The sequence below is a fragment of the Ochlerotatus camptorhynchus genome, unplaced genomic scaffold (assembly GCF_037179485.1).
Source record: "Ochlerotatus camptorhynchus isolate MF236.1 unplaced genomic scaffold, CSIRO-AGI_Acam_v1.1 ptg000391l, whole genome shotgun sequence".
Taxonomy (NCBI): Eukaryota; Metazoa; Arthropoda; class Insecta; order Diptera; family Culicidae; genus Ochlerotatus; species Ochlerotatus camptorhynchus.
Genome location: NW_027040878.1, coordinates 23,916 through 51,900, shown reverse-complemented (window position 1 = coordinate 51,900; position 27,985 = coordinate 23,916). Strand labels below are relative to the sequence as shown.

General features: G+C 40.8%; 1 protein-coding gene across 2 annotated transcripts; it reads right to left on the bottom strand.

Moving 5' to 3' along the window:
* Window positions 1-76: 76 nt before the first annotated feature.
* On the bottom strand, window positions 77-27,985 carry LOC135710544 (muscle M-line assembly protein unc-89-like). Of its 2 annotated transcripts, XR_010518422.1 has the most exons (4): window positions 27,605-27,985; window positions 25,559-27,301; window positions 637-2,721; window positions 77-566 (listed from the first exon to the last, which is right to left on the bottom strand). XR_010518422.1 is itself a non-coding variant. In XM_065233144.1 (3 exons), exons 1-3 carry the CDS (start codon window positions 27,666-27,668, stop codon window positions 734-736), a joined length of 3,795 nt encoding a protein of 1,264 aa, XP_065089216.1. In that variant the 5' UTR covers window positions 27,669-27,985; the 3' UTR covers window positions 77-733. The 2 variants fall into 2 exon arrangements, 1 of the variants encoding a protein (XP_065089216.1); XM_065233144.1 differs by having other exon boundaries at window positions 77-2,721.

Here is a 27,985-nt window from a genome sequence, read left to right as displayed (position 1 = left end):
CGGTGCATTTTCATTGAAAAGTATTTTTTTTTCGATAATTTTTATTCTTTGGTCGGCTTGTGTGTTTGTGTACGTATTCTTTTTTTTTTATTTTTTTTTACACATTAAACAATGAAAAGCTATAACAAAAACAAATGATTAAACATAGTTTTGACTTAAGTATGGATTAACGTTTAAGATTATGTCGATGTACGGGTGTGTGTGTGCTTTTGACTTAATGACGTAACATGTTTCGACATGTAAACAAATATGGCGGCGTGAATCCAAGCAAACATGGACGAGTGCGATTCCTTGGTAATGTTAATGTGCAATAGTTTTTCGATTTTTTTGTTTCTGTGTAAAATTTTCTAATTTACTAATCAAAATAGTTCGATTGGTTCCATTCCTCGAATGGAGTCGGAAGCTGCCAGATTTGACAGCTGCCAGCTAGTTCTCTCTAATCTTTGGTCGCGTTCCCGAGTGTTCCCGTCTTTTGCCTATCTATATAGTGTGACGAAAATGAAAACAGTAAACAATCTTTCTCGATAAACAAAGTGCGAGTGCAAGAAAATATCGTTTCGTGCCTCCTCTAGCGAAAAAGAAACAGAGATGGATAGAGAGATTAAATTTCCAATAAGAGAACGAGATTATTCAGACCTGCTAAAAATATCCCTCTGCTTCAGGTTTGCTCTGCTATTGAGATTATGTCTTTCATTGGATTGCTTCCCAGCCCAACCCAGCCGCCGCGGTTCGATTAGCTAAGCGATCGTTTCATCCACGGTGGCATCCGGTTCCGGATTGCATCGCTAATGTGGCGATACATGATCAGTACGATGATCGGAATTGCCAGCTTGGGATTCTTGAAGAGATACAGCCAACAGGCGAGGGCAAACAGGGCCACGTCCGTCAGGTAGGATATGCTGGATTTGAAGGAAGCATCTTCGGGGGATAGCTCCGGAGCTTGTGATTGGGAGCGTTGATCTGGTGTAGTAACCGAAGGAGTCACTGGAGTTATAGGGCGAACTGGTGGAGTTGGTGGAGCTGGTGATGGTTTTGGTGGTTCTGGAGTTTGTGGAACTACTGGCGTTCGCTGCAGAGCTGCCGGGGACTTGGAAGCACTACGGAGTCTGGCGCGCCGAGCCACGTCCATTGGTGTTTTCTCGGGAGCAGTTGCTCCATCGCGAACACCTGAACTACTACGGGAGCGTGTCTGAGAAACGTTCCTCTTCTTAGCGATCGCCGTTGATTCACGCAAGGGACGGCTTCTTCTGGTCGGTTGCTCGCTTACTGCGCTAGCATTAAATGCAGTTTCTGGTCGAGCAGTTGCCATCGCTGGTGATGGTGGCTGCTCTTTCATAGCAGACGATGGTCGACTGGAATCGCCATCGATCGAGACCGATCGTTGCCGAAGGATCCGGCTTTCTCTGGCTGGCTTGCCTTTGCTAACAATCTGCTCTGATGTTAGTGAAGGTGAGCGGGACTTTGGAAGTCGGTACACATCTTCCACTGGCAGCGGAGACATTGATCCAGAGCGGGACCTTGCCATTCGATCGTATGAAGAATCACGAGATCGTCCCCGTTCGTTCAGTTTGCGAACTTCATCCGGATTCAAGTAAAGTGGTATCTGACGGGGTTTCTTGGCAGTTTCAACCTGTTGGACAATTTCGCTGTAGAAATCGGCAACGGCTCTAGATTCTTCGATCGAATTTTGCCTGGACTCCAGTCGCCTCTGGCGAACAGCTTCCGACTTGATTGCCGTAGTGATATCCCGCTCCGTTGGACTCTGCTTTTCGCTTATTGGAGACTCCGGCTTCTTCTCTTCAACCTCAGGAGTCTTCTCTTTTTGCAGCTCCGGCTGTGGTGTCTGAATTTGAATCTGTTTTTGCTCCTCCTTAGCGGGGGACTTTCGATCGAAAACGTTCGTTAAGTTCTTTCGCTCTGGCTTACTCGGAGCAACCTTTTTCTCCTTATCGTCCTTTGTAAGGATTTCCGTTGATGGTCGTTTCAAAATAGGTTTCGGAACAAAGTTCGGATCCGGCATGGGCAGTGGTTTCGTTAGAACCTCAATCGCTTGACTCGGATCCGGATTCCGGTAAGGGGACATCACTCTCGGCCCAGGATGATATGTGTCCATCTCATCCTCATCGCTCATAATTCTCGACCGGCTGGACCGTGCAGACTCCCTTCGCTTCAACTCTTCCAGCATCGAATCCATCGATGAAGAGATCGACAGCTGTTCGTCCAAATCCTCCATCACTTCCTCGACCTTTCCCACTGCTCCCGCTTCTTGCGGATGTTCCTCCTTCTGCTCTTCTATCGGATCTTCTTCTTTTTCCTCGGGTATCACATCATCCACTGCACTGGAATGTTGCGATTCAAAACTAGACTGCTTAACGATGGCTTCCTTATCCCCGGACAGACGCCGGCGAAGACTACTCCGGCGGTCAGCCAACCGATTCACCGCAGCAACGGTGTCCTGCTGCTGTTGTTGTTGTGGTTGTGGCACGGCAGCACTCATGCTCCGCCTACGGTCGGCTTCCTTTCGCTGGTTTTCCGATTCCTCCATGGCAACGGCTTGATAAAAACGTGCCATTGCCCGTTCGTAGAGCAACTCCGTTGAACTCACCGCCGGACGCATCCGCGGTGTCGGTGGTGGTTCCACGTTAAGCTCCGGTGCCGACAGGGACAGTGGTGGCGGTGGAGCGGCCAAGTCCTCCAGTTCAAAGTCGAAGGTTGAGTTTCCTACGGATGGGAAAAAACTGAATTAGTAGCACATCGAAGCATTTTCGATCAGTCGCGGTAGTGTGGCGGAGTGGAACTATCCTAGAGTGCTGTGGAATACATTTTGATTTGGTAAACGAGCATGGATCACTAGATATCGGGAAGGTTTTCTACAGTAATAGATGACAGCGGTCAGTCGGGGACGACTATTCATGCACAGTAGAGCAAGCAGAGATAGTGAACCTTACCGGATGCGATCGAAATGGAGCGAACTGGTCGCATGTTTGCGGGACGATTGTAAGCAGATTGCAGTAGCCGTCGAGTGAAATATTTCTCCCGATAGAGCTGGGAGTAGAGTAATGACCGAATGGGAAGCTTATTGGTGTTCTGATTGTTACTGGTGGCTAGAAAAGAGTACATATCGAGGTAAGTAGTTATGATCGGTGTACAGTGTTAGACGGCACAAAATGACTTCACACTTGGAAATGATTACCGACTTCGGTCATTTTTACCGAAATTTCAACGGCTGAACTGTTCCGTAAAAATCACAAGGAAAACCATCATGGCATCACTCGATTGTTTGAACAAGGCTGACAATAAAAAATAACCGAAGTCGGTAATAATTTCTTAGTGTGTATGAGGAAAATGCAAAATTCAAATGATCTTGATACTGAAAAAGCAAACAACTGACACCACCTGACCCGATGACCGAAAAATTCCCTCACGACTGGAAATGTGTCCGCCGGGTTTCGCAGTGAAATTCCATTCGCCAGTCAATTACACGCGGTAAAACGGTCGTAAATCTAAATCCAACGACCGTGCGAGCACGCGCCACGGAAGGATGCGCGAAAAATAAAAATCCACGGTCGAGAATCAACATCTGTTTCGACGAGCTGTGAAATTGATTACTTCTGAATGCTTTGTTTTGATTTTGGTTCCGCAGTTTTACGAGGGGTTCGTGCACGATTTTTGGTTTTTTGCTTTACGATTGAGATTAGTTCCACTGAAATTCAAAGATCTATTAGTTACTTATGTTTTTGAATTCTATTTGAACTAGAGAGAGAGATTCATGGACTGTAAATGGGGGGCCACAAGAACTAAAACGATGCCTAATCAATCTGATACTGTTCCAAGGGCGTAGCCAAATTAGTGGGAGGGGGGGGAGAGGGTAAACATTTTTTTATGTAGAATTAAAACTAGGTCGATCGTCGTTTAACCGAAACTGAATTTTCAGTCATACTTCGGCATATGTCATCGAATTTTGAATTTGTATAAAAATACAACATGTTTATTAATGATGTATTAAGGGTGCCAGTACTTTTCAAAATTCCAGGGATTGTCTTCAAGTTTCAAGTTTTTTTCTAGTAGTATTAAAATTAAGTTAGTTTTAAGTCTCCCAGATTTTCCACTCTCGGATCTTTTTAATTTCCCTAGAAACCCCTAAAAACATATTTTTGAAATTTTCCCAAGAATTTTCTCAGTAACAAGTTTCAAGTTATCTCATTCAGATTATTGATAAAGATGACGGAAATCATGCTCAATAACATTAGGAAGAAAACCAGAATTAATAATTAAAGGGTGATACGGTCAAAATTTGGTCAAGGGAAAACGCGTGTAAATCGGTGAAATCGTTTATTTAAAAAATCAAATTAAATTTCTTTTTCAAGTTCAATTAGTATAAAATTCAGGAAAAATATTCAGTTAGGCTTCCGCTTTTCCAAATCCGAATTGCCAGGCCTTACGCTTGACCCCTGCCATCAGATTTTGTACAGCCACCTTGTCCACCTTCTTCGCCGCAGAAAGCCAGTTTGCCTTGAACTGCTGCTCGCCCTTAGCAGTTTTTTTTGGTCTTTTTTAGGTTCCGCTTGACAATAGCCCAGTATTTCTCAATTGGGCGGAGCTCTGGCGTGTTGGGAGGGTTCTTGGCCTTGGGAACCACCTGCACGTTGTTGGCGGCGTACCACTCCATGGCCTTATTACCGTAATGGCAAGATGCCAAATCCGGCCAAAACAGTACGGAACAACCGTGTTTCTTCAGGAAAGGCAGCAGACTTTTATTCAAACACTCTTTCACGTAAATTTCTTGGTTGACAGTCCCGGAAGCTATGAAAATGCTGCTTTTCAAGCCACAGGTACAGATGGCTTGCCAAACCAGATATTTCTTTGCGAACTTTGACAGTTTCATGTGCTTGAAAACATCTGCTACCTTTCCCCTTCCTTTTGCCGTATAAAACTCCTGTCCCGGAAGCTGCTTGTAGTCGGCTTTGACGTAGGTTTCGTCGTCCATTACCACGCAGTCAAACTTCGTCAGCATCGTCATTTACAGCCTCCGGGATCGCGCTTTGGCCGTCGTATTTTGTTTATCATCGCGATTTGGAGTCACTACCTTCTTGTAAGTCGATAGTCCGGCTCGTTTTTTGGCTCGATGCACGGTTGTAGACGATACACCCAGCTTATTTGCAGCATCTCGGAGAGAGAGGTTAGGGTTTCGCTTGAAACTACCGGCAACTCTCTTTGTCGTCTCAGCGGCTTCCGGTTTTCGATTTCCCCCCGATCCAGACTTCCTGGCTGTCGACAAACGTTCCCCAAACACTTTAATTACATTTGTAACGGTTGATTTGGCAACTTTTAGCGATTTTGCCAACTTTGCGTGCGAGTAGCTCGGATTTTCGCAATGCACGAGCAAAATTTTGATACGCTGCTCTTCTTGCTTGGACGGCATTTTGACAACTGAAGAGTGAATTCCAAAATCAAAATAGGAGCAACATTCTACACACACACACCTTCAAAATGAGGGGTGTTCAGGTTTTTTAAATGCAAAATTGAAAGAAATACGTCAAGTTGATATTGACCAAATTTTGACCGTATCACCCATTAACCAGGGTGGAAAATCGATAAATTGGTTTAACGAATTGTTTAAGGAATCTAAAGCTAGCAAGAAATTAAGATCCAAAGAATAGATTTTTTAAGGTTACGAACTCATGTTTTGGTCGATATCTGGATTTTATTTTAACCAGACAGTAACAGAATTGTTTAAATTCGGATTCTAATATAACTTTAAATTTTTCCTGCTTCGGTAAATGTTGAGCATTTCGAGCACATTTTTTTTTAATCAAGACTTATAAAAGGATAGGATCAAAACCTTGCAAAAATAGTCCTTTCAATGTTTTCTATATAATCAACTCTAAACGATTAGCATTTAGAAAACTTTACAATATTTTGTGACTCCGACAATTAAGCATATATATTTATCTTTTACAACTTACAAAATTTTGTTTGAAAATTTAGTCTTGGTAGAGATTTACCATTTTATTCAATAACAGTATTTCAATAATCATCATTAACTTCAACATTTGTTAGAAACATTTTATTTTAGATTTTTCTTAAGGTATGGATTGTATTAGATAAAAAATAATGGCACTCATGACTATTTTTAAGACCATCCTTGCATACAGTTCAAAAATCGTAAATTTTATTTTTTTTTCAACCCAATTGTGATGATTTAAAAAAAAAATATATTCACAAGTAAAATTTCTGACACACTAGAAACAATTTGAATTCTAATTGAAATTCCCTTCAAACTGAAATTTACTCTACAGTATTGTAGGTATTCTCATGAAACCTCGCACTTCAGTTTATTCTATGTGTAAAATACTATTGTTATATTCATTGCAGTTCCTTTGGTGACTTCTTCAGATTTACCTTTAAGCATTTTTCAGAAAGCGTTTGAAATTCACCTCCGACCTGCTATTGAAGTTTGCTAATAATTTTCTTGAAACTTTCCTGAGAACACCACTCAAAATTTTCTCAAAAGTTTGTTAAAATGTTCTTACATATAAGTAATAAATATTCTTAGAATGCTGAAGGGGTTCTTTTTAAAATTCCCTAATAGTTTTTAAGAACCAATTGAAATTTTAGAATTCTAGCCAACATTGTCAATCTTTGAAGTGCCAGACTGTTGAAAAACAGGCGAATTATAAAAATTTTGAAAATATTTCAATATATCAGATTCTTGGGAAAGTTTAGAATCATTTGAGTTTCATGGAAGAGAAAAAATTCGAAGTTTCAAATTGGATTTAAAGAACAAAATATTTTAAAATTTTAAAATCTGAATAATAATTCTCAGTTCCTCAACAAAAACCAAGAACCATGAGGATTTTCGTAGTCTGTAATTATCAAGAAAAAAAAGTTGCTTTTTGAGAGTTTACTGGAATAATGAATTTATTTTCAATCTGATTCGGAAACTCAAACAAATGTGGAAGATAAACATTAAAAAAAAAGTTGACAAAATCTGCATTATTCATAGTTTTATCAGGTTTATCCTTCTTACAAAGAAAGGTATACATACCGCTTGGAAAACCGGCTTTCGAGCCGAGGCTATAGTCACTGTATTTATAGTTTGGTGGAGACAATGACGGGAGCGGATTTAACCTGTCACTTGCGGGAGCCAATCAATCATGACTGTTTTTTTTTAGATTAATGAGGTCGCAGTATTGTGATCATATCGAATAATTAAATCGGTTAAAAAAGGAAATAATTTTAGGTGGTAGTCTTCCAATACGTTTCGGATTGCAAACTTTACGTTTTTCACACAGAACATCAACGCGGCAAAGCTACTAAGGAACCATTCATAAATGACGTAGCGTATTTTTGACTATTTTTATATATTCCTTCCTCGTCGTAGCATAGTTTGCTATACCAAATATATTACCGGTAACAACTTCTTGAACATCCCCCCCCCTCCCTCAGTGTGAAACCTTTATTCGTCAGCCTTCCGTGACGTAGAAAGAGTTTCTAAAGCGCCCTTCACTGAACGTACCATACGCTTCCAAACACCACCCATCCCAAGTAACAATCCAAATGTTATTGGTTTTATTCATGTTTTATGGTGGTTTTATTAAAGCATGACTGAGTCTATGTGGTTTTATTATAGCTTTTTTCAAGTAAACTTAGTCTCATATCATTGATATTTCTGAAGAGTGTTTCAAGAAAACTTGTAGAAGCCTCCATAAAACTCTATCTTTTATAAGTGTAATTGACCTTATGAACAGTTTTAAGAGACAGTTCAAATCCCTTTCAAGCCTTCTGTTTAAGCTTTCATAAAACTTGAGAACGGTTTTGAAAAAGTTTTCTGTCATCCTTCTATAAGTTTAATGTGTCTTGAGAATGCTGGCATAAAACTTTCTTAAAACCAAAAGGAGAAAGAGTTCCTTAAAATACATACACAAGCTGTCACAACTAATGGACGCCAACAGGTGGACAAAATTGAAAAATAGTGGATCTTACAAACGAAAATATATTGAACACTCCTTCATCTCAGCAAGCATCGACTTCAAAACTAGACGAACAGGTACGAATAGGTATACAAAGTCACAAGGAAACAAAGCCGGAGAGCATTCCCTCCGATGCCCCGGAAAACGAAGCGAAGGAAAAAGATGATAACGAAACATGCCAGCCTAAGAAACCCTATGTAGAGTGGCCACTTTCGGAAGACGGGGTATGGCAGCCTGATCCGACACTTTTGGAAGACGAAGATGAAGAAGACAGTAAGAACTAAGCACTATTAGCAGCACTCAGGAGTTGGTCGATATCCCACAATGTCAAGCAAAACGCGTTGAGGGACCTCATAACAATCATCAACGATCGCTTACCAAATGTTTTGCCGAAAGACCCTAGAACATTACTACAAACTGCGAAGACTGTGTGCGCAGGAGATGGTCAATATTGGCACCATGGTCTTGAACAATACTTAAAAACTCTTTTTGCTAACATAAATGAATCAAGTACCATAGCTTTGCCAGTTTATAGAAGTTCTAAGGATGAGTTCTGGCCGATTCTCTTCAATATCCATGAAATGCCTCACATCAAACCAATGGTGATAGGTATTTATTATGGGAAAAGTAAGCCAAGTGATTTAAATACTTTTCTCGATCAATTCGTCAATGAAATGAATGGCATTTTAAATAAAGGCATTATTATCAACCATCATAAAATATCAGTTAAACTACGATGTTTTATATGCGACTAGCCTGCAAGATCATTTATTAAAGGTAAAAATTAAAAGATTACATGTATCATGTACAATATTAATAACTATCATCATTCTAGGTGTAGCATATTTCAACGCGCAAAATGGTTGCCAAAAGTGTACAGCTACTGGGGAGTATTGATATTTGTCTCACTGTAATTATTTTCCTTTGTCCAATAGTAGAAGAAGAACGGATGCTGAGTTCCGAACCAAATCTTACGGATCACATCACATAAATCGATATTTAATCAATATCATCGAGGCGCGTTAGATTTTTTAAACTTTTGTATTGCTTAACGACGGAAAAATCAATATAGCATGGAAAATCGCTGAACTACAAGCTCGAAAATGATCGTCTTTGTTAATATGTCCATGACCAATTTTTATTCACATCGCTATAGGTAAAGGAATACCATATAGTCAAAGAATTTATAACTCGAACAGATTCTCCCATCTAGAAACAAGCTGTCTATCTAGCAAAAACTGTAACCTGTGAAATAAACTTATCACGTACTGGAAGCACTCTTGAAGAGAAAAAAACATAAAACTATGGCAACTTGTCGTAGTTTTATCAGAGGTTTAAAGAGATCTTGAATGCCATTATAAGCATGTATCGATAGGAATGTCAAGTTTTAAGCGAACCTTAAAAACTAGTATTGAGAACCTTCTTTAGTATAGGCCTCCTTTGTCTTATGAAGGTTTTATGGCTGTTTTAGAGTAGCTTTGTAGAAAAATTAGTTTTATGTTCAGTTTTATAGAACTGTCTTAAAAACTTCTTCAAATGTACCATAAAATTCATTTTGTTACTTGGGATATGGTTCACACTGTGTGTCGTAGTTAGTAAACGTTCCCGCCAACGAACGATTGATGCTGTCAATCTCCTTCTTTAGCTCTCTACTTGCTCCTACAAAATTCGTACCCTGGTCGCTGTAGATGGCTTGAAGCGCACCCTTCCTTGAAATGAACCTCCTGATAGCCATCTTGCAAGATTCAGTCGACAGTATGCACAGCTCTCACCGTCAGGCACGTGAACAACATCACCCACCGCTTGACGCTACTTCTTCCAATCAAATATGGCCCACAGTAATCAACGCCCACGAAAGTGAACGGTCTAACGTACGGTGTGACTCTTGCTACTGGCAATGGTGCCATACGAGGATTCATGGGAAAAGCTCGATAGAAATTACACCACGTACATTGCCTGGCAACCCTTCCAACAATCGATCTCAAAGCAGGCATATAGAATTTTTGCCGGATCTCATTCGTTACGGTTTTCCTGTTTGCATGTCCGTACCGTCGGTGATATGATTCAACTAGCAGCTGTGTTACGTTATGGCTTCGTGGCATAATATCAGGAAACTTTGTTGCATCAGATACTCCCGGTGCTGCGCTTATTCTACCGTCGACTCTCAGCCATCCCGCTTCGTCCAGAAACGGAGATAAATTTCGGAGCGGGCAATACTTCTCCAGCTTAACTTGTTGCTCTGGAGGAAGTGAACCGTTCTTTTGTATGGTCAGGATCTCATCCGGATATGTTTCCAGTTGTATTGACCGCCGTAGAGTAGTTTCCGCTTTCCGTTGGTCTTTTAGAAATAGAATCATTTGGTCCGGAAGCTCCGTATGGAATCTTTTCCGGCATTTGGCGACGAATCGTAGAGCAAATGAAACACTTCTTTGTAGGCTCTCTATTCTTGAAAACCTACCGTAAGCAAACAGTGGTTCTGGTGCTTCACGATGGTGTACATAAATTGGTCGTATTTCCTCCGTGGTATCAGGACTAGGTAACGACTTGGATGGCCACAACGCTTCTTCCTCGTACAATAATCCTGGTCCCCGAAACCATCTACTGTCGTCTTCGAAGCAAGGTCCTTTGCCCCACTTAGTGGCTTCATCCGCTACGTTGAGGGTTGACGGTACGTGTCTCCAATCGCCTAGGTTAGTTTCCGAGAGTATTCCACTTATTCGAACAGCAACGAACTGTCCGAATTTCCTTTGTTCCAGGAGAGCACTGTTGTAGAATCACTCCACATCACTCGGTGACGTATTAACAGCGTATGACCTTCAACAACTGACTTCATTAATCGGGGCCCTATCACCGTAGATTGTAGTTCTAGCCGTGGTACTGACAAGGTTTTTAGTGGTGCTACTTTTGTCTTCGAGGAAATTAGAGCACACCGTACGCCTTCACAATCAACGATGCGAAAGTAAGCAACGGCAGCGTAAGCCGTTTCACTCGCGTCCACGAAAACGTGAACGTCCACACCCTCCAAACTACTCGACTCATAACCAGGAAAGGAGCACCGAGAGATTGTCACTGTGTTAATTTGATGAAGTATGTTCACCCACCGTTGCCAACGATCGTAGATCTGTTCAGGAATCTGCTCATCCCAACTCGTTTTGGTTCTCCAAATATCCTGGACAAGGCACTTTCCATGTACAACGAACGCCGCTACCAATCCGGGTAGGTCAAAAATACTCATAACTACACGGAGAGTTTCTCGCTTCGTTGGAATCCTCGTACCATCTAGCAACGATAGAATTTCGTTCCGGAAGTTGATGTTGAAAGAAAAAAGGTCTTGTTCCGGCAGCCATACCATTCCGAGGATTCTTTCGAAATTTGTGGTCTTGTCGGATTTGGGGATTTGGATCCCCTATCTGCTGAACGACATCTTTTGAATTGGATAACCACTTCCGAATATCAAATCCGGCTTTCGCATGAACGGCTTTTACCTCTTTTATCAGCTGAACCGCTTCTTCCTCGGTATCCACGCTGTCGAGGTAGTCGTCCCTATAGTGGTTCTCCTGAATAGCAACGGCAGCTCTGGGGTACTCAGCGTTTATGTTTTTTACGTATTGAGCGGAGCATGGTGAGCAAGTTGCTCTGAATATTGCCACGTCCATCACGTAAACTTCCATCAGCTCTCCTGGTTCGTTATGGAATGCGAATCTCGGGAACGCATTAGCATCTGCATGAACATTTCCCGTATTTCTCCCGATATTGCTACCTCTCGTTTGCGGAAACGATACAAAACGGACAGAAGTGACGTCAAAAGGTCTGGCCTCGTTAACAGTATAGAATTCAGTGAAACTCCTTCGACCTTCACCGCTGCGTCCCATACGATGCGAATTTTCCCTGGTTTATTCGGGTTTAAAATTACGCCCAATGGTAGGTACCAAGTCCTCTTCCGTCAATTCGTGAGCGTATCCTTTCACTTGAAAGTCCATGATCTGCTGCTTAACGTTGTCGTACACCTCCTGCATCTTCGACAGCTTCTTATCCAGCCATTTCATACGTTGCTCGGCCATAGATCGACTATCAGGAAACTCTATGTAATCTTACTTCCATAAGAGGCCTGTTTTGAACCTTCCTGATGGTGTGCGAACTGTTGTTTCCTTGAGAATTTGACGAGCTCGATTGTCTTCTGATTCGATTGCAAGTACTGCTGATATTCCAATGCTTTCCACGTTGAAGAACCCCTTGACCAAATCGTGAAGTTCTTGATCTAGGGATAGCGCGCAGATATGAAGATAACGATACTCTTGGGGTTCATCTGGACCTTCAACATTACCGTCAAGCGTCCACCCAAGTTTGGTTTTTGCAGCAACTGGTTCGTACTCTTTTCTATCCCTCTGCTTAAGCGTACCGATCAACTACGCGTTATCCACGCCGATGGGAATACGGGGAATTGCATTCGCATAGCTTGCCACAGGAAGTCCCCTCGAGATACGTGAACCTTTGTGCAATCTGCTCAAACTGCAACGTTTGCGGTGGTAGATTGAGGTTGTCGACTGTTTGCACGCCGTCAAGGGCATACACCTTTCCACCATCAACTCCTGAAATGCTACGTCATTTATGCATGTTCCCTAATTCGTAAACGACAATAAATAAACTTTTTGAGAGTTTTTTTTTTTCAAAGATGGAATGGTAATTTGGCAAATGCATTGCAGGTATGGGTTGAAAATGAAAGCTTGTCCACGTTAAATTTCGGACACTTTTTTTTTCAGTGTAGTTTTTGAAATATTTCACGAACCGCTGAAACGTTTCAGTTTGGTCAAATGGCGTCGAATCAAGTGGTAGAACGCAAACGCATTTTGTACAAACGGCAGCAAAATCCAACATTGTCGGTACGCAATCTCGCCAAAGAGCTAAAACTGCCGAAGAGTACCGTGTTTAGTGTGTGCAAATAGTTTGACCAGCGGTTAACTGTGGATCGGAAGGCTGGAAGTGGAACAAATAAAAAAGTATACTCTCGACAAATGGACCAGAAGGTCGTCCCAACAAACATTGGAAGCAGAATAAGAGCTCATTAAGGTAAAAAATTGCTTCTACAGCTAACAAATGGCTTATTTAGCTTTTAATCAGTACAATCCAAGTAACAATTCAAGCTGAACAGTAAAATCAGAAGCTGATTATTGGTTGATTTAAGGTGTACAAAGCTGATTAACAGCAGGCAGAATATATAGTTGATTAGTAGTGCGTGAAGCTAATTGTATCCCCATAATTCAACCTCAATAAGTTAACTGATCTAAAGATTGAACAAGCCTTATTTTAGATTAACAGTACTCCACAAATCAGCAATGCACTTCAAATATTTTGTATTGAGTGTCACTCGTTGCATTTCCGGCATTTTAGTTCTTCTAAATTCACTGCCTTCTAATCCCAAGCAGCGGCAGCAGTAGAGACAAGGTAGAGGAGCTTTTTAGGAATAGCTCCATGTAGAAGTGGACTGCGACGACGTCGGAAGCATCAACATTTGTATTTCTGTCTTTTGACTGCTATATTGCACTGAATTTTCAGACAGTATTCCAAAAATATAACTCAATTATGGCACTAAAACAAATTCCACATGACAATCGAAATAAATCGCGCACTTGTGTCCACATTGTGTTAACTAAACTTGAAAATGAGGGGAATGTTTTACTGTCACCAGTTGTTGTAACTGCATTGCTGTAAATTTGACGTGTTTCAAGTTAATGATCATACCTTTTGCACACATATGCTTAAGTGGTCCAGTAGGTATGATTGATGTCTGTGAATCAGCGACTGCCGGTTAGAATTCAGAAATGCAAAGGTAATTTTTAGACTTATAATAACAATATAAATATGTTAATCCAATTAGCTAGTCAGTCAGCACCTTGTTACAGTCCCAAAAATATAAAAGATATGAAGCGAACTTCAATTATTATTTTTTCTAAATAAAACTAGATGGCTAAACCCAACACCCAAAGACTGTTATTTAATGCCTTAAAAAGCTAATAATTTATGTAACTGTTAAGCTTTTGGCAGATTTTGTATTTAAACGCTGAACAAAGGTTAACGTGGTCTATGTACAACAGCTATTCAAACTAAGGCTGAATTAAAATCGATTGTTAAGCATCAAATTGTTACCTGGGAAATATTGTTTGCTGGGGTAGCCATTATTGAGAAACATGAAAACCATTCAGTTCGTAATGTGGCTCGCAAAGTTGGAAAATCAAAACCATACGTACAAAAAGTGAAGCCGAGGCATGAGCTGAAGGCGTACAGAGTGAAAAGGGCATCATAATGATTAGCAAAATTTTACTGCTAAAAGTCGTGCTAAGAAGCTTTTCACCCAGTTTTAGCGAAAAAAAAAATCTTGTATCATAATGGACGACGAAACGTGGACGTTAGAGTGATGCAAAATTTGAAATTTTCGCTCCACAATACTTAAACGATTTCAAATCGGATCCTGACTAACCTCTCAAAATTTGAACCCATTTGGTGAGAAACTGAGATGGCACAAACCATTTGAAGTTTGTATGGGAATTACTATGGTAAAACCAAGATTTTTGTTCATGTCTATCTAATAATTCACCATATCGGTCTCCCTTAAAAACTTTCAACTGTACTTGTAGGAAATTTACAGCTACAACTTTGCTAAAGACCACTTTTTGATTAAATGCAAGGATCGAAAGTTATCAATGGTTCAATGCGCTGATGTCTTATGATCATGCTCAATCAACTGCTCAGCAGGCAACATTAATGTTTCTGGGGCGTTGAATAGGACACAAAAATCATGGCTACTATGTCAGATTGCAAAATACAGTGTTGCCTACAGAGCAGCTGCTTGATCATGTCATAAGTTTACCAATCTCTTAAATAATTAATAACTTTTTCCTGTCTCGTTTTACATAGAAACAATCTTCAGCAAAGTTGTAGCTGAGAAAATTTTCTATAAGAATGGCTATCGAACTGTTTCGCAGCTCAATATGGAAAAAAACTAGAAGGCAATGAACAAAAAGTTGAGATTTCACATAGTAATTCACAAGTAAACTTCAAATAGCTTGTGCAAAGTCTGTTTCTAACCAAATGAGTTGTAACTTTGGGAGGCTAATCAGGACCCAATTTGAAACCATTTAAGCAGTGTGGAGCGAAAAAGTCAAATTTTGCATCAGTCTAGTGGACGTGCTGGGAGGCTTTCCACAGCTTCTGGGTTTGCCTTTTTATACTGCAATGCAAAGGAATCATTTTCGAGTATTTTCGGAAAAAGGAGTTTTTGAAATTCCCCAGAAAGTATTTGCTTTGGCAGGCCATATGTAGTTGCGGCCGGAAATCCAAAAATGTCATCTCTACTGGCACTATCAACAAAGATGCACACTTAGAAATAACTAATTTTACACGTGACGGAATCCATCTTTTACATAAAGGATCAGGCGTAAACAAATGTTTCATGTAAAATTAAGTGCTCCGAGACTGGAAAGTTCGTTACTCGACGAAAAACACGTTTGATTGAGTTGAATTGCACGTCTGTTATGACTCAATTTTATGTCAAAATTGACGCTTGGATATGTCAGTCTCAGAGCACCTATATTTACATGATATTTTCTAAGTGTGTAATACTGGAATTTCACAAGTTTTTCTGGCTTCCTGTGGCTGTGTCAACCGATTTTCTCCGAAAGTTTGTACATATTTTCGAAATATTTGTCTTGCAAGTTCCCTGGACGTTCTTCCGATTTTTCTTAAAACTTTCTTCAATCTTCCTCCAAGGTTAAAACTAAATCAGACGGGCAGGTTAATGTTTCCAATTATCCTTGTATATGCGGACGATATTTTAACTATCCCTAGGTCATTAGAGGAGTTAGAAAAATTGTTGCCAGTACTAGAATACTATCTAGGCGAGGTAAACCTTAAGATTAATGAAACTTAATGTCAAGTCATGGTTAGGACGCCTACTGGAGAAGCACCAAAGGAGCTAAAAATTGGAGATCGCATTTTAAAAACAACATCATGCATACATTATTTGGGAGTTCCAATCACAGAACGTTTAAAATTCGCTGTTGTTGCCTCGAAAGTTATCTTAGACTTTCTTAAGGGGTTACGCCACCCTAGAATACAGAAAAATGCACCAACTTCATTATTTTTTTTTTGTTATTTAATAAAGTCACATACTAAATTAACTTATATGGGCTTATAGTACACATAATTAGGGGTGCTTCCCTTACTTTTGCCAAAAATCTGTACCTCAATCTTCAACCGCGTTTTTTTTCGATACAACATTTCTCTCCGCGGCCCACACGATATCATCTGCAATTTTGACTCAATTTGATCAAGACTTTGACGATTGCATTCTCTGATTAATTATTTAGAGAAGTACATACGAACTTTTCAATTGATCAAAAAATGCAATTGTGGTAAACAATTTTAGAAACAAATTTCAAGCGAAAAAACTGATTTTTTGCAAAAACAAGTCCCATTTGCGTAAAATTCAAAAAAATTTCATCTCCGTATGTACTTCTCTAGGTATTCTAATATAAAATAAGAAAAACCACTAGTTTTTGTTCTAGGTTCATATTTACGACGAAGAAAGTGTGGGCCGCGTAACACTACACGGGAAGCAGTGCCAGGAACTCGCAGTGCTGCCAACTGCCACACATGGTAAGCACCCCTAATTATGTGTACTATAAGCCCATATAAGTTAATTTAGTATGTGACTTTATTAAATAACAAAAAAAAAAAATAATAATGAAGTTGGTGCATTTTTCTGTATTCTAGGGTGGCGTAACCCCTTAAGGAAAGAAAGCCAACAGGGAAGTTGGGTTCATTACTATATGAAACCGTAATAGCTCCGACGATGGTGTATGGGTCGCAAGCTACGGTTCTTACGAAGCGGTCTGGGAAATCTTTAAGACGGTACCAAAAGCAAATCTACGGTCAAATTAAATCACTGTGTCAGGTGGAGGATAACTCGTCTTCAAATGATGGTCCCAGATCGATAACAAAGTGGATCCGGGATCATCAAGCTGGCTGCGGAGTATAGATTACCACACAAAAAGAGAGGTAGACCTGCTTTTACTTGGTGGGATACGATTGCTCAGAGTATGTGGAGATTTGAGGACATACCAGTTGAGGAATGGTACGAATTGGCAGACGACAAAGAAAAACTGGATACGAAACTCAAAGAAATATACAATTTGCCCGAATGTGAAACAGATGACGAATGAGGATCAGTGCTGAGATTTGTCATTGTCATTGACAGACTTTCGCGTGATATTGACAAAATTGTTCGTCACATAGTCACTGACCGACTTGATCCTCAAAAAAACCTTCGTCAAAATCTTATTCATTTTTTCGTCAATGACAAAGATTCACCTGGTAACAAATCGTGTAATCCAACACATTATGTGTCACATTATTGTTATCCAAGTAGTTCAGGGCGTAGATGCTTGTTCACTAAAATGGTTCCATGTAATTGTTTTGCTCAAGTCATTTAGTTTCGTTACAAATTTAGTTAATATAAAAATCTACACATGTTCGTCACTGACAGCATTGTTATTGACAATTGACATGGTTTGCCTTGACTATGACTGTTAGCTCAAATGAGTGACCAAAGGAGAATTATCAATATCACCGTGTACTGTCGAGATTTTGCAGCACTGATGAGGATACTCTCTATCTAACCACCAGCATATAAAACTCAACAGCATATTCACTATCTTTCGGAGAGAGCATCGCTAAGATTTTGGATCACAGCTCTTTCTGCATGATGGGTTTGACATTTTCGCTCCGCAGTGTTCGGACGGTCCCGGGTAGGGTTCTGATTGGCCTCCAGGGTTTTGGACTCGTTTAGTGGGGGACTGGCTTGGCGCAGGCCGTTGGAGGATTGTATGGGGGTTGCTGTGGGGTATCCGGACTTCTTGTTCATTGCCTTCTGGCCTTTTCGGTGTTGCACTGTTCAAAAGTTCTGTAACTGTTCTTGTGGAGAATTTTCTCAGCTAAAGGGCGAACACGAAATTATTGCGACACCGAAAATGTCATACCAATTTTCTTATAATGTTTAGAATCAAACCAAAATTTTAGGGTAGTTTTATACATATATTTACTTAAAAAATCAAAAGAAAAGAAATCGATGGAGCCTTGAGTGTAAAATTGAACGCATTTTCGCTTGATGCCCTCCATCAAAGTCTTTACAGTGTCATCCGGTACCAGTTTCTCAGTTTTTTTTTTCATTTTCTTAACATGTCCTTCTCGTCTTTGACTGTCTTCTTGCTCTTCCGAAGTTCCCGCTTCATTATTACCCAGTACTGCTCCACCGGGCGCAGTTCCGGACAGTTTGGCGGATTCATGTCCTTTGGAACAAAATGGACAGAATTGGCCTCATACCACTCCAGGACACTTTTAGAATAGTAGCATGATGCCAAATCTGGCCAAAATAGCGGAGCTTCGTCGTGCTGCTGCAAGAACGGCAAAAGACGCTTCTCGAGGCACTCAGATTTGTACATCTCGCCATTTACTGTGCCCTTTGTCACGAAAGGCTCACTCCTCAGTCCGCAAGAGCAGATGGCCTGCCAAATGAGATATTTGGAGGCGAACTTCGACATTTTCTTCTTCTTAAATTTGTCGTCCACATCGAATTTGCTCTTGCCGGTGAAAAACTCCAACCCCGGAATTTGCTTAAAATCGGCTTTTATATACGTTTCGTCGTCCATCACACAGCAGCCATATTTTGTCAGCATCTTCTCGTAGAGCTTCCGTGCCCGAGTTTTAGCCGTTGATTGTTGCCGCTCATCGCGGTTTGGGAAGTTCTGTACCTTGTATGTATGTAGTCCAGCTCTCTTCTTTGCATTCTGGACGTAGCTCTGCGACATGCCGATCTTTTTAGCCAAATCACGGCTTGAGACGTTGGGATTTGCCTTAATCATCCGCTTCACCTTTCCCTCCGTCTTTTTGTTCTCCGGTCCCGGTTTTCTTCCAGCTCCTTTGCCGTGGTCCAACGTCAACCGCTCCTGGAACCGCTTCAACACTCTGGAGACGGTTGAATGGTGAATGTTCAACATTTTTCCCAACTGCCGGTACGACAGGTCAGGAAATTCCAGGTGTTTGGAAAGAATTTGTTCTCTCAACTCGCGTTGGTTCACCTCCATTTTCGTTGAATCGAAAAACACGACTTCGAGTTTGACAGCATGTACGCAATACACATCAATGAGAAAGTGTGCAAAATTTGGTTGATTTTTACTCAATGGTAAAAAAGTTATGCCCTGTTGAATGTGTCGCAATAATTTTGTGTTCGCCCTTTAATTCGATCTACGAACCCCCGAATATAGGGATTGATAGTCTTGTAGTATAGGGCTGCTGTTTTGTGGGCGACACTGTGTTATGCAGTGTGACATAGTAGCCATGATGTTGTGCTCTATTCTATTTTATTCTGAAACACCAGTGTTGCCTGCTGGACAGTTGAATCATGGGGCGGTAGTTGCTTGGATCATTAATAGCTTTTGATGCTTACACTCTATCGAAAAGTGGTCTTACACAGAGTTGTGGCTGAGAGAGTTTGCTTCAGGCTCAGTTATCGTTTTTGAAGCGGAGCGATACGGTGAATTGATGGATGGATAGGAGCAGAATGTTTGGTTTTCCCATAGTAATTTCCATGTAGACTTTGGACGGTTGGTGCCGTGTCTTTCTCTTACCGGATGGGTTCGGGTTTTGGTGGCTAGTCGGGCCGGTTTGGGGCTGTTTGAGCGCTGTGGAGCGGAAGTGTTGGATTTTGCATCAGTCTAATGGGCACTAAGAGAGTAGGTATATCCCATTATTCAGGTTCGTCTGGCATACGTCAGCTATAGATTGGACTTCGTCTTGTGTATTGATGTTGCGTTAATCGGCTGAGCGGCCTTTGATGATTCGAACAGACGTTTAATATTTTGTGGACATAAGTCAAACGTTGTTTCCAGTCGTTAGGGGGCTGCTGGGAAGATTACCGAACTTACTTCTATTCATGTCAATGTCAATAGTCATGCTATTCTGACAAACAACGACCCTGTCAATGTCAATGTCAATTAGTTATATAATAAGCTTATTAATAGAAATGAGTGTAAATCGATTCTAAACTTTATCTAACCTTCCCTAATAGCACTCTTGTCACAAAACGGATGAGGTAACTGCTATATGACTTATTTTAGTCACAATCAAGTTGCTGCAATTTTGTGTTACAGATGTGTGCTACTTGGGTTACCCAAAACTTACCTTTTAAATACTATAGGGGAATTTACGTATTCTCGTCAATCTAAGCAGCGTCTGCACTTCTACTAGCATTTTCTCAGCGTCACGCACATATATGATGTGTCTGTTTGTTTACATTCATCTGCTGCTTGCTTCTCTATCCATTCCAATCGACAGAATTTTTCAAAACGTTTTGAAAGCGTTTTTACAACGCTCCAAACTTCTCAGGTGAGTGTGACTATTGTCGGCAGTCTCTTTTTCTTCGGTAACCTTCCCATTAGAACTGCGTGTTAACCAGCTGTTCTATTATCGGCAACTCGAAATCAACCCCATTTTGTAGTGCATATGCTTTATTTGAAGAAAAATGTAGCATTACTGGATTGCTCGATCGTTCAAATATAATCAGATTGAAGCTGAAAGGCTAAACAATCGTTTGGACACATTCAGGGAAGTGCGTTGATGGGAAAACATAGTGAAATTAATGTTTAAATTTTGGTTGCCGAAAACAGTCAATGGGTGCCGAAGCCAACATTTACCCTACTAGTTAGTTTGTAATGTGTTTTAAGTAGGTATCATAAGATCATGCTATATTGTTGGCTAAACTAAGGCACTTAGGTGCTTCCGATGCTTTTGTGTGCTGGTTAGAATCGTTCCTAGCAAATCGCTCACTTTCTGTGAAATTGGGAAACGCTGAGTCGCGAGTCTTCCACTGTACATCAGGTGTCCCTCAGGGCAGCAACGTCGGGCCGTTACTCTTTTCGCTTTATTTCAACGATGTGTGCTTATTACTTCCTCCAGGATGCAAAATCGTGTACGCTGATGACCTTAAAATATACCTTGAGGTTCGAACAGTTGATGACTGCATTAAGATGCAGAATTGAATGGTGTGCTTGCAACTTGCTCAATATCAGCGTACCGAAGTGCTCTGTAATCAGTTTCAGCCGAAAGAAGAGCACTATAGAATATCTTTATTCCATAAATTGCCAGCAAGTTCAGCGTGTGACAGTTGTGAAGGATCTTGGAGTTCTGTTGGACACAGGACTCTCATTCCATAACCACTACAATAGTATTATTGCTAAAGCGAACAAAAACCTTGGTTTCATCATAAGAGTTGGAAAGGAGTTTCGTGACCCGTATTGTTTGAGATCTCTTTATTATGCGCTTGTACGCTCCACCCTGGAGACGGCGGCGGTAGTTTGGAGCCCCTACACCGACATCTGGTCAGCACGGATTGAATCTATACAGACGAAGTTCATTAGGTTTGCGCTTCGAACTCTTCCCTGGATAGATCCGGTGGTACTTCCCCCATACGAAAACCGATGCAAGCTTTTAGGATTGGACACACTGGCTAAAAGGAGAGATGACATGCGTGCTGTATTTGTTGGAAAATTACTTTGCGGAATAATTGATTTCCCTAACATTTTGGCTAAGTTGAATTTGAACGTGACCTCGAGAGTTCTTCGTTCCACGAACTTCCTCCGTCTTCCTTTTCACCGGACAGTTTACGGTCAAAACGAACCAATATGTGCTATGTGTAACATTTTTAACTCTGTTTTCCACTTGTTTGACTTTAACGTTAGCTGTGAAACATTTAAATGTCGTTTACGTAATCGCAATTTAGTATAGTTGTTTAAGTTTTTGTACATTTAAATCATGTAGACCATGTTTGTCAGATGATTTTAGATAATAAGTAAATAAATAAATAAATAAGAATAGTTAATAATAATTACCAGAAATTCCAAATGATAAACATTAGTTTCGATAGACTTTTGATAGGACGGCCTTTAATCATATGTTCATATGTTGGATTTTCAATTTTTTCAATAACAAGCCTCAAATTTACATTTTGCATTAGATCATTTTCTATAGGAACTTACTTATAAGCTTATTAATAGAAATGAGTGTAAATCGATTCTAAACTTTATCTAATCTTACCCAAAACTCATCTTTAAAATATTATACTAGTTTGTAATGTGTTTTAAGTAGGTTTTTATAAGCATAATCAAGAATAGTTAATAATAAATACCAGAAATTACAAATGATAAACTTTTGATATGAGGGCCTTTAATAATATGTTTATATGTTGGATCTTCAATCTTTTCAATAACAAGCCTCAAATTTAATGCACCAAAGTTACATCTCGTATTAGATCATTTTCTATAGTATCTTACATATTAATATTAGCAAAATTTATGTTTAAGTATCACCTTCACAGCAAAAAAATAATTTTGATATCACGTCAAAGTGGATGCACTACAATCATGTCGAAAATATGGTGTAATATTACTTGCTAAAATGGACAAAATTATCATTAATACAATGCATGAACTGACATTACGCTGCTTTTACTGCATTTGTTTATTTATGTGGTCATAAAAATTACATGAAATTTTCGACATGATTGTAGTGCATCCACTTTGATGTGATATCAAAATTATTTTTTTGCTGTGTTCTTTTCTAGGTGAATTTTTTCTCTGTACATGATTACAATCCATCTCACATCACATAAAACCTTATTTAATATCAAATCCAACGGCATCGTTAAAATAAGTTGATAAATAGCATTTTGAAATCATCACCATCATTCACTCTCACATTGACTCCACATGAACAAAACATCAATCATGGTTACACTGTATTTTAGTTTTTGCATACTTTTTAATTATGTTTATTATGATATTGATTAATGCTAATACTAATGTTATCTTTTGGATTTATTTTTATTATTTTGTTATGCAGTATAACTAAATAATTTCTCCTCATTTCTCCATTTTATTTAATTTTTACAGAACATTACAGTTTGATTAAAACCCTTATTTAAGGACAGCGATCGAGGTCTCAACCCTTCAAGTCTATTTATCTACTTGGTTTTGTTGGTTTGAAAGTTACACTATTGTAGAAGTATGCAAATATTAGCAAATTTGTTGCAATATAATTTGTATCTTTCAGATTACTGCCAATCGCGATGGAACCTTGAAGACACCTCAGCGGAAGTTCTGCCATGCCATCTATCGTACATGTCAGCTATCATCTTGAATCTGTTAACTTTATTGCTTCCACTTGAAAAATGATTTATTGTTGAAATTTGTAATTGATCAAGATTTAAGTTGAAAAGACATAGAGGTTTTGTGCCAACGGGAGAAGAGGTAGTTAAATTATTTTCAGTCCCGCGGGTTTCCCCCTCTATCGATTAAAAAAATATATAACACATCATAATTCCTTCCTATTATTCAGCTACGGATGTTACAACGATGGTGAGTTCACCATGTTATATCTTCATTTTATTCCAGCAGACAGCAATTTCAACATTTATATAAAAAAAAATTACATATGCCAGCAACACTTACTGGGTGTATCCTATGGCTTACCTACCCTACTAACATTCCTAAATTCCCGAGACATTTATGAGGGGTCGTAGAGTTCTCTGCATCTCTCTTAAGTAAATGTTGGACTAACATACCTTTCCTATCCCTACCAGTTGTAAGGACGTAGCCAAGACAATCCCTAACTGTTGGAGCGAGATATGTCTTTATCTGGGAGATAGTAATTATTTCCTACTTACTATCTGTCCAGTTACAGATATCCGTCTTGCTCTTAATAGTTTTGAATTCGTACCACCTACGATATTGTGCAACTTGTTCGATGCTAATGCTAATGCTAATGCTAACTTTCTTCAATCTTCCTCCAGAAAAGATTCTATATTATGTCGGAAGTAAACACACAATTGTGGGTTGCAGAAACCTTGCAGACAAAACAACTTACTTGACCGTGCAGCCAGATTTAATTGTATTCTCTCTGCGTGTCTCTTCCCAAGTAACAATTTTGGTTTTATGATGGTTCTGGAGACCATGATTTAGACTTGTAGCATGCTTTTAAACCGCGATAAAACTTGCAATGTTACTTGGGTTATAAAACATTGTCTCTGGCTCTAACATTCAGATTATTTTGTTTAAACCATATTGTATCTAATTATCAAAGCAATCCATTTTAAAAATACCAAAACATCGGTGCGCTGATTGTATCGCTTCGATGTAAATTAGTAAAAAATGTAAATCATTGTCCATAACAAACAATTATGCAAAGTTTCATGCAAATCGAAGGTGATCAAGTTTTTCCGATTCGTCATTTGGTATGGAACTGCTCACATTGCCACAGTGCAGTGACGACGCACCCCTTGAATTTCCACAATTCCACAGCAGGTCAAATCAAACACATGGCTTTTCCCCAGTTCACATATCGCAACCAGCGCTGCCATTTATACAGATTTATCTGTATTATACAGATTTTTTAATCTTAATACAGACCCGATACAGAATACAGATTTATCACAGATTTTTTAATTACAATACAGATTTATACAGATTTTTATAAAATGATGCATATGGAGCTGGTAGTAAACGATTTGAGATTGTATGGGGATTTACAGTATTAATTGAATATTTCCAAAATAAGCATGTATGTTAAATACAAGAAAAGTGCCCGAGCACATTAAAATGGTACAAATACAAGTACTCGTAAACATTTTACTTGCATTGAAAATGTATTTCGTAAGAAATTGCGGATTTTCTGATATTCTCCATACTGCAAAAATGATTTTACCAACACTGGCGGGGCGACATCTCTCGACTTTTCGGTGTAACTACCACACAAATGATGTAATTAATTGTATTCATCAATATTAAAAATATCAAATAGTAATGAACTCGTGCACTTTTTTGCATTTAAAACTTCTTATCAGGAAGATAATGAATAGAAACTAAAATCTCCATACATTTTCAAACGGCTTCATATCACTCTTATAAATAAGTACGGACGATATCACAAATGGCGCAATTATATCCCGTATGGTTAGTACGATAGCCCGAATAGGTGGTTAAGCACTTTTTATGGTTATTTTGTATGCACTGTATTTGTAAAACAACAAAACATGATTAATTAAGAAAAAAAGTCGTCAATACAGAAAATACAGATTTTTTAATAGAGTGGATACAGATTTTTTATAAAACCACCTGGCAGCTCTGATCGCAACCACAGTTTGTAGATCCATCAGCAGGTCGTATACATTTCAAACCCCACGAAAAAAAAAAAATCGCACCCGTGCACTCCAGCAACTCCCAACCGAAGGGGGAAAGCGAGACAGCAACATAAACAGAGAGAACGGGACCGGGAGATAAGTGATTAGCGTGGGTTCTATTTTTGCGCGCTTTCCTTCATCGGACGCAGACGGTTTCGCGACGTCATCGATGCTCTGACTCAAAAATTCTGAAAAACTCTCAACGTCTTACCGAACAACCGAAATAAATCAAAAGCGAAGAAACTCCCGACACATTCCAACAATTTTGGGTTAGAAATAAGTATAGAAAGGATGCACTTACGTGTGTTGTTCTTCGCTTCCTGTTCGTTGTACAGCACCAGCATGAATTCGCTACTGTTGTGAATGTTCGACGACTTGCCGTCACCACCGGTAGGGGAGGTGGCTTGCTGTGGCGTTCCGACCGGGGACAGCTGATTATCCGATTGGGATTGGTCGCTGCCGAAAAACGGACTGGCTTCTTTGGAGAATTTCTGCATCGCTTGCAGCGGGGATGCGAACGATTGCGGTCGCTGTGGCTTCGGTGGTTCCGGAGGTTCCTGTTCCATGGGGACAGGTTCGGTTATTACAACGGCTGGAGGTTTCGGGCTGGGTGCTTCGGTGGTTGGCTTGGACTGGAAGAAGTCTTCGTCCCGGGTTCCGTAGGACATTTCGCGAACAATTTCGTCCCGGCTGTAGGTTTCCGGAGAGAAGGCCTTGACCTTTTTGATCTGTTCGGTTTCCCTGGACGGGGAGCTGGAAGCATCCCGGCGTTTTCGGGGGACCGCCTGTGGAAGAGGTTCGTTTTCTTTGTTTTCCACTTCGGGTATTTGGGTGGCGCTGTTAATGCCACGCTTCGGATCCGGGATGAATAGAGTGTCGGATTCATCGGAGGGATCGCTGAGACCGTAGGGATTTTCAGCTTTCACCCGGAAGCGGTACTGGGAGCCTTCAAAGAGGCCACTGAGAGTGGTCGTGAGTTGTCGACAGGTAGTCGCCTTAAGCCAGACATCCCAACCGACGCGGTAGTATTCCACGATGTAGTTACCGATCTTGCAACCACCGTCGTCATCCGGAGCAGACCAGCTGAGGGTGACGGCCTTGCCGAGACCTACACTAATGTGGACTTTTCCAGGGGGTTCCGGTTTGGCCGTTACCGTTACGAGGAAAGATGCGTAGTCATCACCGAGTTTGTTGTAGGCACGAAGGTTGTATTCACCACGATCGTATCTTTGGGCGTTGGCAATTCGGAGGGACGAGTTTTTGTCATTGGTTTCGATTTCGTAGCGTCCTTTGCTCGGTAGCAGCTCTCCGTTGTGACTCCATTCAACTATCGGAATAGGGTTGCCGGCGATGCCAACCTTTAGCCGGATGACTTCATCGGCTTCCACGATCAGACCTTCTTCATACTGTCGTGGCAGACGTATCTTGGGGTACGCTTCGATCGATAGACTGCAGGTGGTTGCTGCATGACCTACTCGGTTGGTGGCCGTACATTTGAACTCTCCTTCGTCGGTCAGTGCAGTCTGGTGGATGATCAATATGCTCATGTCTGCCTCTGTGATGATCTTCGTACGGCGACTGCTGAATATCTCGAACCCATCCTTGTACCAGCTGATCTGCGGAGTGGGAGTTGCGGCGACGGAAACCCTGAATTCCATCTTCTCATTCTCGATGGCAGTGGTGTCGTAAAGCTCCTGAATGAACCGTGGTGGAGCGACGGCAGCTCGCTGCAGTGTCACTGCCAACGCATCGGACAATTCGCTACATTCGGACTGACCGACGATGTTTTGGGCCGTTACCCGGAACTGGTAGCGCCATCCTGGCTCCAGTCCGCTCAGGGATAGTTCAGTGGCTTGCATCAGCTGGGCGGTGGCGCGAACCCAGTGCGGTGAACCCGTCCGCCGGTGTTCGATGATGTAGCCGAGAATTGGCGAACCGCCATCACTGGTCGGCCGTTTCCACCGAAGCGTCACCACATCCGGTGCGGTGGTCGTGTTGGGTGATCCCGGAACCAGCATCGGCTTGCCCGGAGGCGAAGGTGGTTCTGGAAAGAACACAACAAAATCAATCACTTGAGGCGTGTTCAATAGCCCACCCCCTGCAATTTCCCATAAATTCCCCGACCCAATTCGTGTGATTATATTCTGCCAGAGAAAACCAGTCACCAGTGAAATTGTGTTTCAACTGTAAATATTTGACTCGTGTCTAAAAATAAGCCTGGCTGCTCGGTTCTCTCGCCTTTCGCCGTCGTCGTCGTCGTCGTCGTCGGTTTCGGTCCCCATGCATGAACCATATTTCGACGGGATCGAGAGGCGAAAATTTTCATTCCTCAAAGAAAAATCCTCACCTGCCGACTTCCAGTGGACGGCTTTCTTCGGCTTCCCGGAGTGTTTGGTCGGTTGATTTCCCATCCCGGCGGTCCCCTCCCCCACACACACAAACGCACGCACTAATCGCACTCTAGCCTAGACCCTGAAGAACAATCAATCCGAATCGATCCTGCCCTGTGAGAGTAGCCTTAGCACAGCACTAGGGGCGCCATTTTTTCGCTTTCTGCAATTGCTGAGGAATTTTTCCGCCGTTCGCGCACACACGTAGGAGCAAGCGAGATGGAACGTGTTTCGGATCGCGAGACGCGCGTTTTCGCGGGTTCACAAGTGGGTTATTTTTCGAGGTTTTACTTTTTTCCGATGTCCGAGCAGAGTCGCGACCGGTCGAGAACTGATGA

Bases quoted from the DNA above. Each gene is read 5' to 3' on its own strand.
- LOC135710544 (XM_065233144.1), bottom strand. From the start codon at position 27,668: ATGGGAAATCAACCGACCAAACACTCCGGGAAGCCGAAGAAAGCCGTC. The intron at 27,302-27,604 runs GTGAGGATTTTT...TGTTCTTTCCAG, and splicing joins CGTCCACTGGAAGTCGGCAG to AACCACCTTCGCCTCCGGGC. The intron at 2,722-25,558 runs GTAAGTGCATCC...TCCCATCCGTAG, and splicing joins GGAAGCGAAGAACAACACAC to GAAACTCAACCTTCGACTTT.